This window comes from Ictalurus furcatus, chromosome 7 (assembly GCF_023375685.1).
Source record: "Ictalurus furcatus strain D&B chromosome 7, Billie_1.0, whole genome shotgun sequence".
NCBI lineage: Eukaryota > Metazoa > Chordata > Actinopteri > Siluriformes > Ictaluridae > Ictalurus > Ictalurus furcatus.
This window is the reverse complement of record NC_071261.1, coordinates 31,620,242-31,633,732: the sequence shown is the minus strand read 5'-3', so window position 1 is coordinate 31,633,732 and position 13,491 is coordinate 31,620,242. Positions and strand designations below refer to the sequence as shown.

At 42.6% G+C, this 13,491-nt stretch overlaps 1 protein-coding gene across 2 annotated transcripts in view; it reads right to left on the bottom strand.

The window, feature by feature from the left end:
• Positions 1-1,919: 1,919 nt before the first annotated feature.
• ube3c (ubiquitin protein ligase E3C) overlaps positions 1,920-13,491 on the bottom strand; it is a 37,096-nt gene continuing 25,524 nt past the window's right edge. For both annotated transcript variants that reach the window (XM_053629806.1, XM_053629807.1), the window contains exons 20-24: positions 11,950-12,162; positions 9,412-9,600; positions 8,006-8,072; positions 7,715-7,845; positions 1,920-5,975 (exon numbers count right to left, since the gene is read on the bottom strand). In XM_053629806.1, the coding sequence (XP_053485781.1) occupies positions 5,805-5,975; positions 7,715-7,845; positions 8,006-8,072; positions 9,412-9,600; positions 11,950-12,162 (771 nt within the window). In that variant the 3' untranslated portion in view covers positions 1,920-5,804. The remainder of the gene's footprint in view (positions 5,976-7,714; positions 7,846-8,005; positions 8,073-9,411; positions 9,601-11,949; positions 12,163-13,491) is intronic.

Below are 13,491 nucleotides of genomic sequence, written 5' to 3'. Positions count from 1 at the left end.
ACTTATACATTTTTCTTAGATTGTCTAACTCTACAGAACTTAAACTGAACCCATTTCTTACAACTGAACTAAAATAGAGGTTATTCGATAACTGTGGCATTTATTAAAACACAATAAAATAAAGTTCTAGCACTGCTAATATTACCACAAGTGGGTGCTCAAACTCAAGAAGTGCAAGAAAATGGGGGGAAAAAAAAAAACACAACCACCCTTTAAACATCACTAATAGTCTCATTTCATTGTGCTACCCTTACATCTTATTATTATTATTATTATTATTAATGAAGGTTTAACAGTGGGGGAAAGTGACCAGAGTGATTAATTAACTTTAACTTTAACTAGTTTGTACACCAGAACATAAATAAAGGCAGTGTAATGATGAGAAGATTCTTTTTTTTTTTTTTTTAAAGTTGCTTTTTTCTAAAATTTTCTGAAGTTAGTCATTTTTTAAAATTCTAATAATTATCCAGTTTTTAAATCGGGGTTTATAATAGTATTATATATATTTTTATTATATTTTATGATTTAGTATTATATATTTTTATTATTTACTCATTTTATAAGTATTATGTGTTGTAAACATGCTGTTTTTTTTCTCTGAGATTTTACCAAATTTTACAAACCTATTTAGGTGAAAAAATCAAGGCATTGTGTTTTCCAAGGATGGCATGTCCAGATCTGTCCAAAGTAAGCATTTTTCATCGAAAGCACAATATACCAAAACCTTTGTCACCACAGTGTTACACATATGCTTTTTACAAAGGTTCCTGGTGTAGGTCTTCAGGAACCCAGGAACTTTAGGCCGGTTGTTTCCACTGGAGGAACCTTAGCTGGTTTTAGTTTCTGCATGGTGTTTCCGTAAACCTACCGTTTCCTCTGTAGAGTGGGTACTTTTATCTGGACCAGAAGACGTTCGCAGTGCTCATCGTTGCCTCTTTGTCCGTTTCATACGAGAATTGTTTACAAATATCTTCGTTCCTCAACAAATTGTGGAAAATGTGTCAGCTCATTTTTGTCAACTGCACGGCGAAAAAATCAATCATAATGCCTTTAAGAGGGGCAAATGTATCTAATCTTTCTTATTATGAGATCGTTCGGCTTGTTTTGAGATGTTTTTACTCATTTCACGTTTTAAATGATCTTATTCTCATGGCAGATCATTTTGCTTTATGCTAGGAATAAATGCTTACAGTTAGAAAAATGATCTGCGATCAGAATAAGACCGTTTCAAGCTTGAAATTAGCAACAAATGTGCACAGTGGCTTAGCGGTTAGCACGTTCACCTCACCCCTCCAGGGTCGGGGGTTCGATTCGCACCGTGGCCCTGTGTGTGTGGAGTTTGCATGTTCTCCCCGTGCTGCGGGGGTTTCCTCCGGGTTCTCCGGTTTCCTCCCCCAGTCCAAAGACATGCATGGTAGGCTGATTGGCGTGTCTAAAGTGTCCGTAGTGTATGAATGGGTGTGTGAATGTATATGTGATTGTGCCCTGCGATGGATTGGCACCCTGTCCAGGGTGTACCCCGCCTTGTGCCCGATGCTCCCTGGGATAGGCTCCAGGTTCCCCGTGACCCTGAAAAGGATAAAGCGGTATAGAAGATGGATGGATGGAAATTGATACTGGAAATGGATGATGTTTTCACTTGCTGTAATTTTTTTTTGCAGTGTGCTTAAGATTGTAAGTATTTAGGGACAGAGCCAGAAGCATACCAGCATTGCTGTCAGGTTTACGCAACACCAAACACCAACATCTAAAAAAAAAATAAAAAAACTTTTTTTTTTTAAATAGTAATTTGTTTCATTTTTCACTACTGATGCTCAGAACCTTGCAAAATAACTGTGAGAGCAAGCAGGAGAGGGATTCCCAAACTAGCCCTGCCCACGCCTGTCAACGAAGGGTCCAGAGATGTTACTAGATGATGATACATGCGAGAGAACGCTTTAGGTGTGTTATGGTATACAGTTGTCTTCATGATCATTTGCTTTCTCCATGAACTTGTCTTTCATGTTAAATTGGCATCTTACCGACGTAGAGAAAACCGCAGGTACGTACATGCTACAAATGTGTATGTGTATATACTGTGTATAGACTAGTCATGTATACTCAGGATTTATTTACTGTTGTTTTGTCAGGATTTGTTGTCTGATTTCTTTTGCCTAGCCGTGGCCTTGCTAATCAGCTCTGACCTGCATGTTGTTGGAGTCTTTTTTCATCAAATACTCTATGTCTTGATTCCCGTTCCCCTCCAGTTTCTTTAACATCAGAACATACCTACACATCTGTTCCCCTCCTCAGTTCTCTGCGTGAACACCGTTCGAGGATGTGACCAATGAGCAAAGCATCTTTTTTCGCGGCGTTTACGTGCAGTGAAGCTCTTTGGAGAAGTAGAATAATAAAAAATAAAATACTCCAGCGAAAAAGAAGAAAAAAACAAAACCCCGTTCGAGACCATCTGTCAACCTTAATGAATTGTCTGGGATTAAATGTTTTAATACTCATACTCTGGTGTTAAATAAGTTGACCTCAAGAGCTGTAACGACGCCTGGAAATACCCAGTGCATGCGTGAGTGTGGCGTGATTCATGGCCAGCAGCATTAACTTTGCGAGCTGTAATCCATTATAAGGTAACAGGCCCAAATAAATCACGCCATAATTGAAATCAATCCCTCATAGCAGCGGGACAAGTCGGCTTTTTAAGACCCAATTAGCCCTTTCTGTGCACCGCACATCAGAGCCTCGCTCACCCTGAGAGAGAGAGAGAGAGAGAGAGAGAGAGAGAGAGAGAGAGAGAGAGAGAGAGAGAGAGGGAGAAGGGTATGGAGACGAACCAAGGATGAATAAAGATATATCCTCGCTTTCTCATCTCACACTCACTTTCTTTCACTAATAGATTTATGACAAGCACACACAGGCTTAATTTGTGTCCAGCGGACAGATCGGCCCCACGCCGTGTTTCATCACTGGATGTTTCTTTAATTATATGTCAGAGGCCATAAAACTTGGAAACCAGTTCTCCAACCACACACGTGCACACACACACACACACACACACACACACACACAGTAATAAAAAGTTCTCAAATCTCGATTGCAAATAAAATCCCCCAAAACATATTTAATCATTTTTTTTACATACACTCTGATACATAGATATTTTTCTCTGTGCTCAGAACACGGTGTTAATCATTATTATGTGAGAGCGCTCAGGGCACGCTGGAGGTTAACGTTTCAGCACAAAAAAACGTCTCACAGCGGCGGATATGGAGGCAGTCTGACGTCCCGTGCCCTTATTGCGGATTTCACCTCGGGTTGGAACTGTAGTCGGGGCGGACTCGATGTGTCGTTTCTGTTCTAAATCATGAACAGGGATGCTGCGAGATCGTCCTGCTGTACAGAGTGAAAAAGACGAGACCAAAGGAAGCATTTCCAACACACTGTGCAAGAGAGGAGGACACGCACTCGTATTCATTCTGAACGACTGAAAGAAGAAGAAGGGGAAGGAGAAAACGAACAGGCACGAGCCGGAGCCGGAGAGAGAGAGAGAGCGTAAAGCGGCGATCGCGATGCTGATTCCGACACGGCCTTGCGATCGTGGACATTATTGCACAGGCGTCAGGTTCAGTGCCGACGCTCGACGAGTCAAGAGGACGCGCTGCTTGTTCAGTGCACGAAATGAACACGGCCATGCTGAGGCAGAAATGACCGTGACCGTGACCATGAGAGAGAAAAGTGCACACGTTTATATATATAAAAAAATAAAAAAAAACACTCACTAACTAACTAACTAACTAACTAACTAACTAACTAACTCACTCCACAAACGTTAGAAACTTTCATAAAAATGTCCCATGACCGTTAACCTGTGAGAACGTTTAATTCACACCGTCAGTCGATCCTCCACCAGGGATAGACAAATCACACCCGCTCGCCCGTCACACGGAAACCTTTTAAATTTAATTAAAATCAAAAGTATAACAAGCGAGTTGTCTATGTAAACGCATTACCGCTGAAGAATGACACGCATATTTCAATTCCTGGTTCAGGGGAAGACTCGGTGTAGGAATCCTCCTCGTCCTGTCCTTATCCGTCAATCGTTCCGCATTTCGCTCGGGTTCGTCAGCATCTGGTCACCGTGACGATGACTGCGACGCGTCCTTGATCGATGTGTGTGTGGAGTGCTGCAGGTGACGAGTAGAACCCCGACCCATTAAAAACATGACGTGAATGGGTTGTTTAAACATGCGCGTGTAGTTCAAAACCGCTTTTTTGAAAGTCGATAGGAGGTTTATTTATTCGCTCTGGCTGCGGGACGGGAGAAAAGACACTGCTGATGGTGCTCTCAAAAGTCCTAGTACACCTATTAAACCTGCTCGCGACTGGGTCCTGGGTTCCGGATTTGTCCATCCCTGAGCACGGACACACACTCACAACACACAAGTATTAGTGCTTGAAACCGTCATCGGTCATCATGACAAGAGAAACTCCAACCAAAAACAAAACAAAACAAAACAAAAAAAAGGTCTAAATGTTTTCCTCCTCGATGAAATTCTAAAACAAAGCCACGCCCCCTTTTTTTTTTTTTTTTTTTTTTTTGAACATCACATCCACTTTCCCGCTTTGCTTGAACACCCGTCACATTATAAGATGAAGAAAAGATGGTTAGATGAACCCTTTAAAGCTGGAAGGATCCAGGAGCAGAAAGTTACCCAGAAGGCACTGCGAGCTGACGTTGAAACCAAGCAGAAGTGGTGGGTGAAGCTATTTAGGAATGTACGAGCAAGAACACGGAATACTTAAACATGTACGCGAGCTGTGCCAAGCTCCGATTGGGTTTTACTTGGCTAGTCACCGAACCGATCGACAGGACGACTTAAAAATAGTGTTCGCTAGCTATTTACCAAACTAATGAATGAGCTCGCTGCATGCTAGCAAGCATGGTAGGAGCGAAAGGAGAAATAAAACGCAACATATTTAGGTTGAAAAGAAAAACATCAGACTAGCTGTGTTCAACCAGCCAATTAGAGGCTAGTGAGCTAGCAAAGAAGAGAGTTAGCACACCAGTTATCAAGCATGCTAGGTGGTTAGTCAGCTAGTTCTTCTGTGATGAATCACATCGACCGTACTGTACACTGTGCACGTGGCTGCACTGATAATAGCGCACGTCTGAGTGGATCTTCAAGATCTTAGCAGTCTCGTTTTAAAACAGCGATTAGCAATCCTGGATGGGGGGGGGAATAAAGACAGGCGGAGTTTCCCTGTAGCTACTGCGTCACCCGTGATAGCCCGTTATTAGCAAAGCTAAAAATCACGACGTACTGTTGCTAATGCTGAACTACTAATAATTTTATATAGCTAAAGTGCTCAGCGGTCTGATCTTAGAGCAAAGCAAAATCTCCGCGTTAGCACGAATAACCTCTGTATTTATTGGCGAAGCTACATCGTCCTCGGTCACATCGGAAAGACGCGGCTAGCATCTCGTTAGCACTCCTACGTCTCTTCTTAAACGTCCAGCACCAGCACTACAAAAATAACCTAGCAAAAATCTTTGGTGAGTTATGCATCGCGTGTTTAATGTTTCGGAGATGTGCAGTGCTTTGAATGACGACGTCTCGAGCGGTGCAGTCGCTTCCTTCGACGCTGTTTTGACTAATCCGTGTCCAGGATCAAAATTAAAAACCGTCTCCCCGTTGTCCTTCATCACATTCCCAGCAACGGGGTCCAAGCATGTCAAATGTTTTGCTCTTTCGTCTCACGTTTGTGAATAAAGAACCGGCCCGCCCCCCCGTTTCGGTCCGTCCCCCTGGCTCTCAGCTGAGTTCGAAGCCCGAGGACGACTCGATGGCGTAGAGCAGCTTGCTCCTCATCAGGTGCTGGTCGCAGAACTCGGGCAGCTTGAGGAGGTTCATGCAAGTGCTGGCGGTGGGGAGGCGCTCCAGATCGTTCCCCCCGTTATGGATGCAGAAGGCAGGGTGGAGCTCCTGAGGAGGAACCAGACATCCAGAGAAAAAACAGATCAGCAACAACAACAGGGCAAACATACGCAAGATAAAGGTGGTGTGGGGTGAGGCGGTCTAAGATTCTTATTTTAATCGTCACCTGAAGCAGACCATCATCATGATCCCACGAGAGCTGCAAATCTCTACACGCGTCTGATGGGATAGAAGAGTCACGCTGACCGCTCTTCATCACTAAAATCATCGCAGCGCATGACGGCTAATACCCAGAAGGTCATCGCGGTCACAAAATCCCACACAAATTCTAGCTGACTTTCAGCGACTGCCCACGCGCCAGGGTTAGAACCCGATTAAATCCCATCTCAGGGTTCTGCTTTAACAGCACCATTTTTCTAACAATTAACGTATTAAAGTATCGTTGCTTATCGAGGAAGTGTCAGAGCACGAGCCATCTCTTTGAGAAAAGGGTTTCCATCATCTTTTTTAAATGGCTTCCTCTGACAGGGCCATTTCTCCCTTAATGAATTCCCGGGTGTTTAACGGCACCTAATTAACGCCGGGATGGCTGGAGATGAGGGAGAGGTGACAGGGCATCACGGCTTGGACTGTCTCATGTCGTCTTCTCTCGCTCGCGCTCGCTCTCTTTTCGTGCCCGCCGTGTCTGCCAGCCTCCCTCCACATCTCTCTCTCTCTCTCTCTCTCTCTCTCTCTCTCTCTCTCTGTCCGCTCCAAAGTCAAATTCATTAAAAAGCCTCTCTTAATTCTTGCCAGTTAAACTTCATATTTTTATTTGAAGAATTTTCCCTTTTTACATTTTTTTTTCTTAAATGTTATTTTTCTGAAAGAAGAGAATGAACACTGTGTATCGTTATCGTGCGCGCACCACTTCCCCATCTCCGTGTGAAAATCCCATTTAAATTTATGTACGAACAAGACCATTTTCTTTTTTCGCAAGAATTTTTTTTTTTTTCTCTGAAAGACAATAACACGATGTAATGCTTTGTTAGGTAATATCACATTTTTCACAAGTTTAATGTCTTTATTATTAATATTTTAAAGAAAACCAGAAAGTAAGTGATTAAGGTGTGTACGTGTCTGTAACGCGACTGAAACAGGAATACTCCACACGTCTTAATTCCGTGTGTGTTTACTTCGAGTATGACTTTAATCAGATTAACGTCATCAGTAATCAGTAGCTGTGTTTACACGGACAACAATAATCCACTCTTAATCCGATTAAGACCATACTCTAATTAAGAAACTACCATGTAAACAGCAATTTTTACTTACCTTAATCTAATTAAGGTCATAATCGAAGTAAGCTCTAATGGAATTAAGACAGGTGGAGTACTCCTGTTTTAGTCGCATTATGGACGTGTATTACAGACATGTACACACCTATTGTTCAAAACGAGACCTTTGAGCTGTACTCGTGTTGGACGCACGTGAATCGATTCGGCTGAATGCGTGTTATTGTGATGACGTCACGTGACGCGCCTTTTCTCGAATCCGGGGAAAATCTGCGCTGATTTTGAAAAAATCGTACGTGCCTCCGGATATTGCGGAGCTTCATTTGGCGTTCATTTCTGCGATCGTAAAATCCTGGAGAGACTGAATAATCATATTATTGTTATTAGAGCTATAGGACTTATTGATTCGAATTTTTTTATACACGAATTTATAGCAGAAGAGATTTTATATTATAAAGAGCCAGTGATTGTGTGTGTGTGTGTGTGTGTGTGTGTGTGTGTGTGTGTACTAACTTTAAACCCCAGCAGAGGAGGACGTGAGCAGCTGGTGACGAACTTGAGCAGCTTGCGTTTCTCCTCGTCGCTGAAGTTCTCCACCACCTCCCAGAAGATCTTGATGACCGGGTGCGTTTCCGAGTAACCTCCTGCACACCATGAACCACTCAGTGACGGGGGTTTTTAAATGTTTTAAGCGTGACTCGAGTTGTCAGAAGTGAAGCGTACAGTAACAATGCTCGATATAATTCAACTGTAATGAATAACAGGTGTGTGTGTGTGTGTGTGTGTGTGTGTGTGTGTGTGTACCTGAGTAACGGGTGAATTCCTTCAGGTCGTCCAGACAGATAGGTATATGTGCGCCGGAGATCAAAACCTGAGAGACACGATGGACATAGAAATCAGTCAGCGCACACAGAGGGAGGTAAAGCGTCCATGTCCGTGATTTGATTCCGTATGTTGATGTATTTCCTTTCCAAACAGGAAGTCAGGGTGACAACGTGCTGACGGAACAGCCGATAGCGTTCAAGATGCAGCACACGCCCTGCTCCAATCTAAATAACCGTACAGCAGCTTCGGGAACTAACTGTGGAGGATTTCTCACCCGCACGCTGATGTGAAAAAGTATTCGCCCCCTCCTGACTTCCTCTAATTTTTACCACACTAAATGGTTCCTGAAAACACAGACAATTTCTTGAAGGGAAAAGGTCATCCTAGACGACGAGATGCTGCGCGTTTAGTTTGTTATGCGAACACTGGGAGGCGTCTGATAAAACGATATTACTCGACTCTTCCTGATGGAGAAACCCTCATGATCACGTTCTCCATCAGTCTGAGCAACGAACAGCTCCGAGCTGGTAAAACACTCCTCCGAGACGTCACACAGACTCCACGCGCTTTCAAACGACCTTTTATTCAAGGAATAATCCCGGGGAAGACGTGCATGCTACTACTGGAGAGCGAGACACGCCCCCAGGGGCGGGGATATACAATACTGGGAAATAAGTATGGTAATAATGACGAAAGTACTTTATAGTAAAAAATACTATAAAGAACAGCAAACGGTAATAAACTAAAGTACAGGATGATGAAATTAAAACGAGAATACCGCCAACACTAAGGGACATTCTTCTTTCTACACTCATTTGAATTTCAGGGACTCTCAATACATGCAGTGCTGATCCTCAATTTGAATAATTATTTTTCTTCTTTTCCCTCCATCATTCGTTACTTTTATCCTACGTTATCGTCTTTTACGGCTTTGGTATCATTCCACATATTATTGTTTATTAATCTTACTCCATCTCTGTCCCCATCTTGTTTTATGTACACGTCCTGTTTATCTGTTTGTGTTTGTGAAGCTGCGCTGGAGCCACTTCAGTGCTAGCCTGTGTGTGGGAGCAGACTTGAAGCGGACAAGACACGTGAGGAGCGTCACACATCTGTGCATAGAGATAGTCATAAGTTATGAATGAATGCGCGCGTGTGTGTGTGTGTGTTTAATAAATAAAACGGTGAGAAGGAAATTAAAACAAAACTCATTCTTGAAATACAAAAATATATTTTTTTAGATAAAATCTAATCGAATTATTACATTTTTGCTAGTCTTGTGGTAGAATAAGCGTAGGCAGTGTGTGTGTGTGTCTGTGTGTGTGTGTGTGTGTGTGTGTGTGTGTGTGTGTGTGTGTGTGTGCACGTGCTTGGCTGAACGTTACCTGAATCTCCTGCTGGTCAAACATGCGCAGCCACTCGAGGTTGAGCAGGTTGGACAGGCCCTGTCTGAACGCCAGGCAGTGAGCTCGGATCTGTTTGTTCAGGCGGTAATCGGCCACTAAATGGATGTAGGCGATGCGGTTCGCCGTGGTAACCGGGATGTCCTTCCCCCCCGGCTTCAGCTCAACCACCTGGAAAAGCAGAAAGAGAGAGAATTAGAGGGGAAAAATGATGGAGTGACAACATCGACGGTTTCCTTACTGACCTCCGGATAATCCAAAGTCTGTGCTCTACTGTGTGTGTGTGTGTGTGTGTGTGTGTACATTTATATAAGTTTTTCACCTTCACATTGATTTACATTTAAATCTCCAATGCACTGAAGATTCATCTTTATTATAATATTAAAGAAATGAAATAGTATTATTATTCATCTCATTATTACTACCAAACGCCATTTTTTCCTAATTACGGGTTGTTTACTATTAAGCTGCACTCGCGATTAGCTGCAGCTCTCGTATGTAGAAACGAGCCGAGTCACGCGCCTCAGGTGTTTGTAGCGAAGCGTCCCACATTGATTCGTCTTCATTCGCAAATTTACTTCAGCACTTACACACAACATAGAGACCAAGACAACGATTACACACACAGATAGACACACACACACACAAACACACGCATGCGCATGCGCAAGTGGTGATTTTAGTTGTATTCTGCTTTTCACTTCTAAGCCATGGTGGATAAAAAGTGTCCTTTATAATGAGGCAGATGTTTAAGACTGATGTGGTGAGGATACTAGCTTCAGAGAGAGAGAGAGAGAGAGAGAGAGAGAGAGAGAGAGAGAGAGAGAGAGAGATGCTTTATCATCCCACTGCTGGACACACAGTCAGAGTTAGGCTCAATCATTAACCAAAGAACATTGGGGGGGGGGGGGGGGGGTATATTTATACACTCAAAATATAAAATGAGAGGAGAGAGAGAGAGAGAGAGAGATGCTTTATCATCCCACTGCTGGACACACAGTCAGAGTTAGGCTCAATCATTAACCAAAGAACATTGGGGGGGGGGGGGGGGGGGGGGTATATTTATACACTCAAAATATAAAATGAGAGGAGAGAGAGAGAGAGAGAGAAAGACAGATGGACAGAGAGAGAGATAGACAAACATACAAGGAGAGATAGACAGAGGGATTGACAAATGGAGAGAACGTGAGAGAGATGGAGACAGATAGAGAGAAACCTATCAGAACCACACTGAATGCAGGTGATGCTGGGGGCGGAGTCTCACACACTCACAACACAACCACTGCTCTGATCACATCTCACTACACACTCACAACACAACTACTGCTCTGATCACATCTCACTACACACTCACAACACAACCACTGCTCTGATCACATCTCACTACACACTCACACACACTCACAACACAACTACTGCTCTGATCACATCTCACTACACACTCACAACACAACCACTGCTCTGATCACATCTCACTACACACTCACAACACAACTACTGCTCTGATCACATCTCACTACACACTCACACACACTCACAACACCACTACTGCTCTGATCACATCTCACTACACACTCACACACACTCATACTGCTTATTTACTCTAGTTTTCATTCACATCAATGTATTTTACTTTATTGCATGAATGTAAATAATTATTGTAACCGCTCCACTCTCGTCCTACCCGGCACCTGATATTTTCACTTTATTTATTTATATTTTTAGTTTAGTTTATTTATTTTTTAATTATTACTATTTATTATTATTTATTCTATTTTTATTATTATTATTCCTATAATCATTTTAATTTTATTTCATTCTATTATTATTATTATTATTATTATTATTTTAATTCTCCTTTCTGATCTATATTGATGCTTTGGTAACATTGTATGTAAACAATCAATTGAAATGAATTGAGAGAGAGAGAGCGAGAGAGAGAAAGAGAGAGGGAAACAGAGAGACACATAGAGACAGAGATAGATAGATAGATAGATAGATAGACAGACCGATAGACAAATCGATAGATGGAGAGAGACAGAGAGAGGGAAACAGAGACAGACAGATACACAGATAGATAGATACATAGAGAGAGACAGAAAGATAGATCGATAGATAGAAAGAGAAATAGACAGACAGACAGAGAGAGAGAGAGAGAGAGAGAGAGAGACGGAAACAGAGAGACAGATAGAGACAAATGGATAGATCGATAGATAGATACATACAGAGAGACAGAAAGATAGATTGATAGATAGAGAGAGAAATAGACAGACAGACAGAGAGAGAGAGACGGAAACAGAGAGACAGAGAGACAGAGAGAGAGACAGATAGATAGATAGAGACAGAAATAGACAGACAGAGAGAGGGGAGAGAGAAGGAAACAGAGAGACAGAGATAGATATATAGATAGATAGATAATCAATAGATAATCTATCTATCTATCTATCTATCTATCTATCTGAGAGAGAGAGAGAGGGAGAGAGAGAGAGAGAGAGATAGGTCTGATATCTGATATGTAACCTGAGCCTCTCCCAGGTCATTGTTGACGATGGTAAAGTTCAGGCCCAGATCCTCCACGTCTCCCTCATAGCTCTTGAGGAACAGAAGGTTCCGGTACATCTCGGGGTCCAGCGAGGCCAGGTGATGAATGTCCACGTCAGCACTGGTCCCGAGCAGCTTGGACAGGAAGAAACTAGCAAACGGCAGCTCCACTAACATGTTCTCATACAGAGCCTGAAGGAGAGAGAGAGAGAGAGAGAGAGAGAGAGAGAGAGAGAGAGAGAGAGAGATTACTAACACGATAGAAGATCAACATGGACTTCAAACCACTTTCTGCACTGTACTCGGTCTGCTTCATTCACATCATCTGGGGTTTCCCACTGAGGGGCTGAGGGGGAAAAGTAAAGAAACCTTCCCCTACTGCGCACAGAACCCTCTCCAAAAACATCAATACACCATCGACCATTTTAGAACCGCTCTCAAAAACCCTGTGAATCGTAATTCGACGTTTATTTTCTATCTTCATTCACTGGTCCAAATCTCCGGGACACATAAAAACAACACACACCGCATGTTTGATTCACTTCCTGCGTGGATTCTGCTTCCTGCGTGGACTCTGCGTCGATTCAGAGTCGAATCACTTTTTAACTTTTTTTTTTTAACTATAAAAACTCCATCAGCTGAACTAAAGAGTACAAGCTGGGAGATGTGACCTTACTCTGTAAGTTTGAAGTTAACGCAACTTTTTTTTTTTTTTTTTTACAGTTAGAGAGAGTGAACCAGGCTTCCATTCAAATACACTGCACACAGCACTGTATAAAAGTATTCACCCCCTTCCTGATTTCCTCTACTTGGTCGCACTAAATAGTTTCCGATCCTCATATACAGGAAGTAATACAAGACAAAGAAAACATGAGAAAACACACACAACAGTTTTCGGAAGGGAAAAAGGTTATGCAACACCTCTATCAGGAAACCCCCCGCCACCCCTTTCGCCTAATGTTTCGGACTTCTCACTCATTGGGTTGTTTGCGCTTGGATAGAGGAAGCAAGGCGGTCCAGTCGTGGCTGAGGAGAAAACGCAAGCTATCTTCAACCACGAGTCTGACTCTACGTACACTTCTTCTTTGTGTACACCAGTGCTGGAAAGACAGACTCACAGAGATAGGACGATGCGAATGGGAGAGTTATTTTCCTATGCCACGTCACTCGAGTTCTCGGTATTCGGCGTACACGGATATCCAAAAATCCGTCGATGGCTTCTCTGTGAATATATATAGAAGTTAAATAAAAGTTTTCCCGTGATCCCCCTGTTACTGCTAATCCCCCAGGTTAAGAACCGCTGGTCTAGTCTAATTACACCGAGGTAAATTTGGTAAATCAGCTAACTAAGGGGGCAATAACGTTTTTCCTCACAGGGCCAGCTGGGGGTGGATAACTTTTTTCCATCAATAAACGAAATGATCATTGAAAAAAAAACTTCCTGTCTCAGGATGTCTTTGTCTTATATTAATTTTCAGTTTGAAGACCTGAAACAGTCCAGTGTGACAAATATGCAACAAA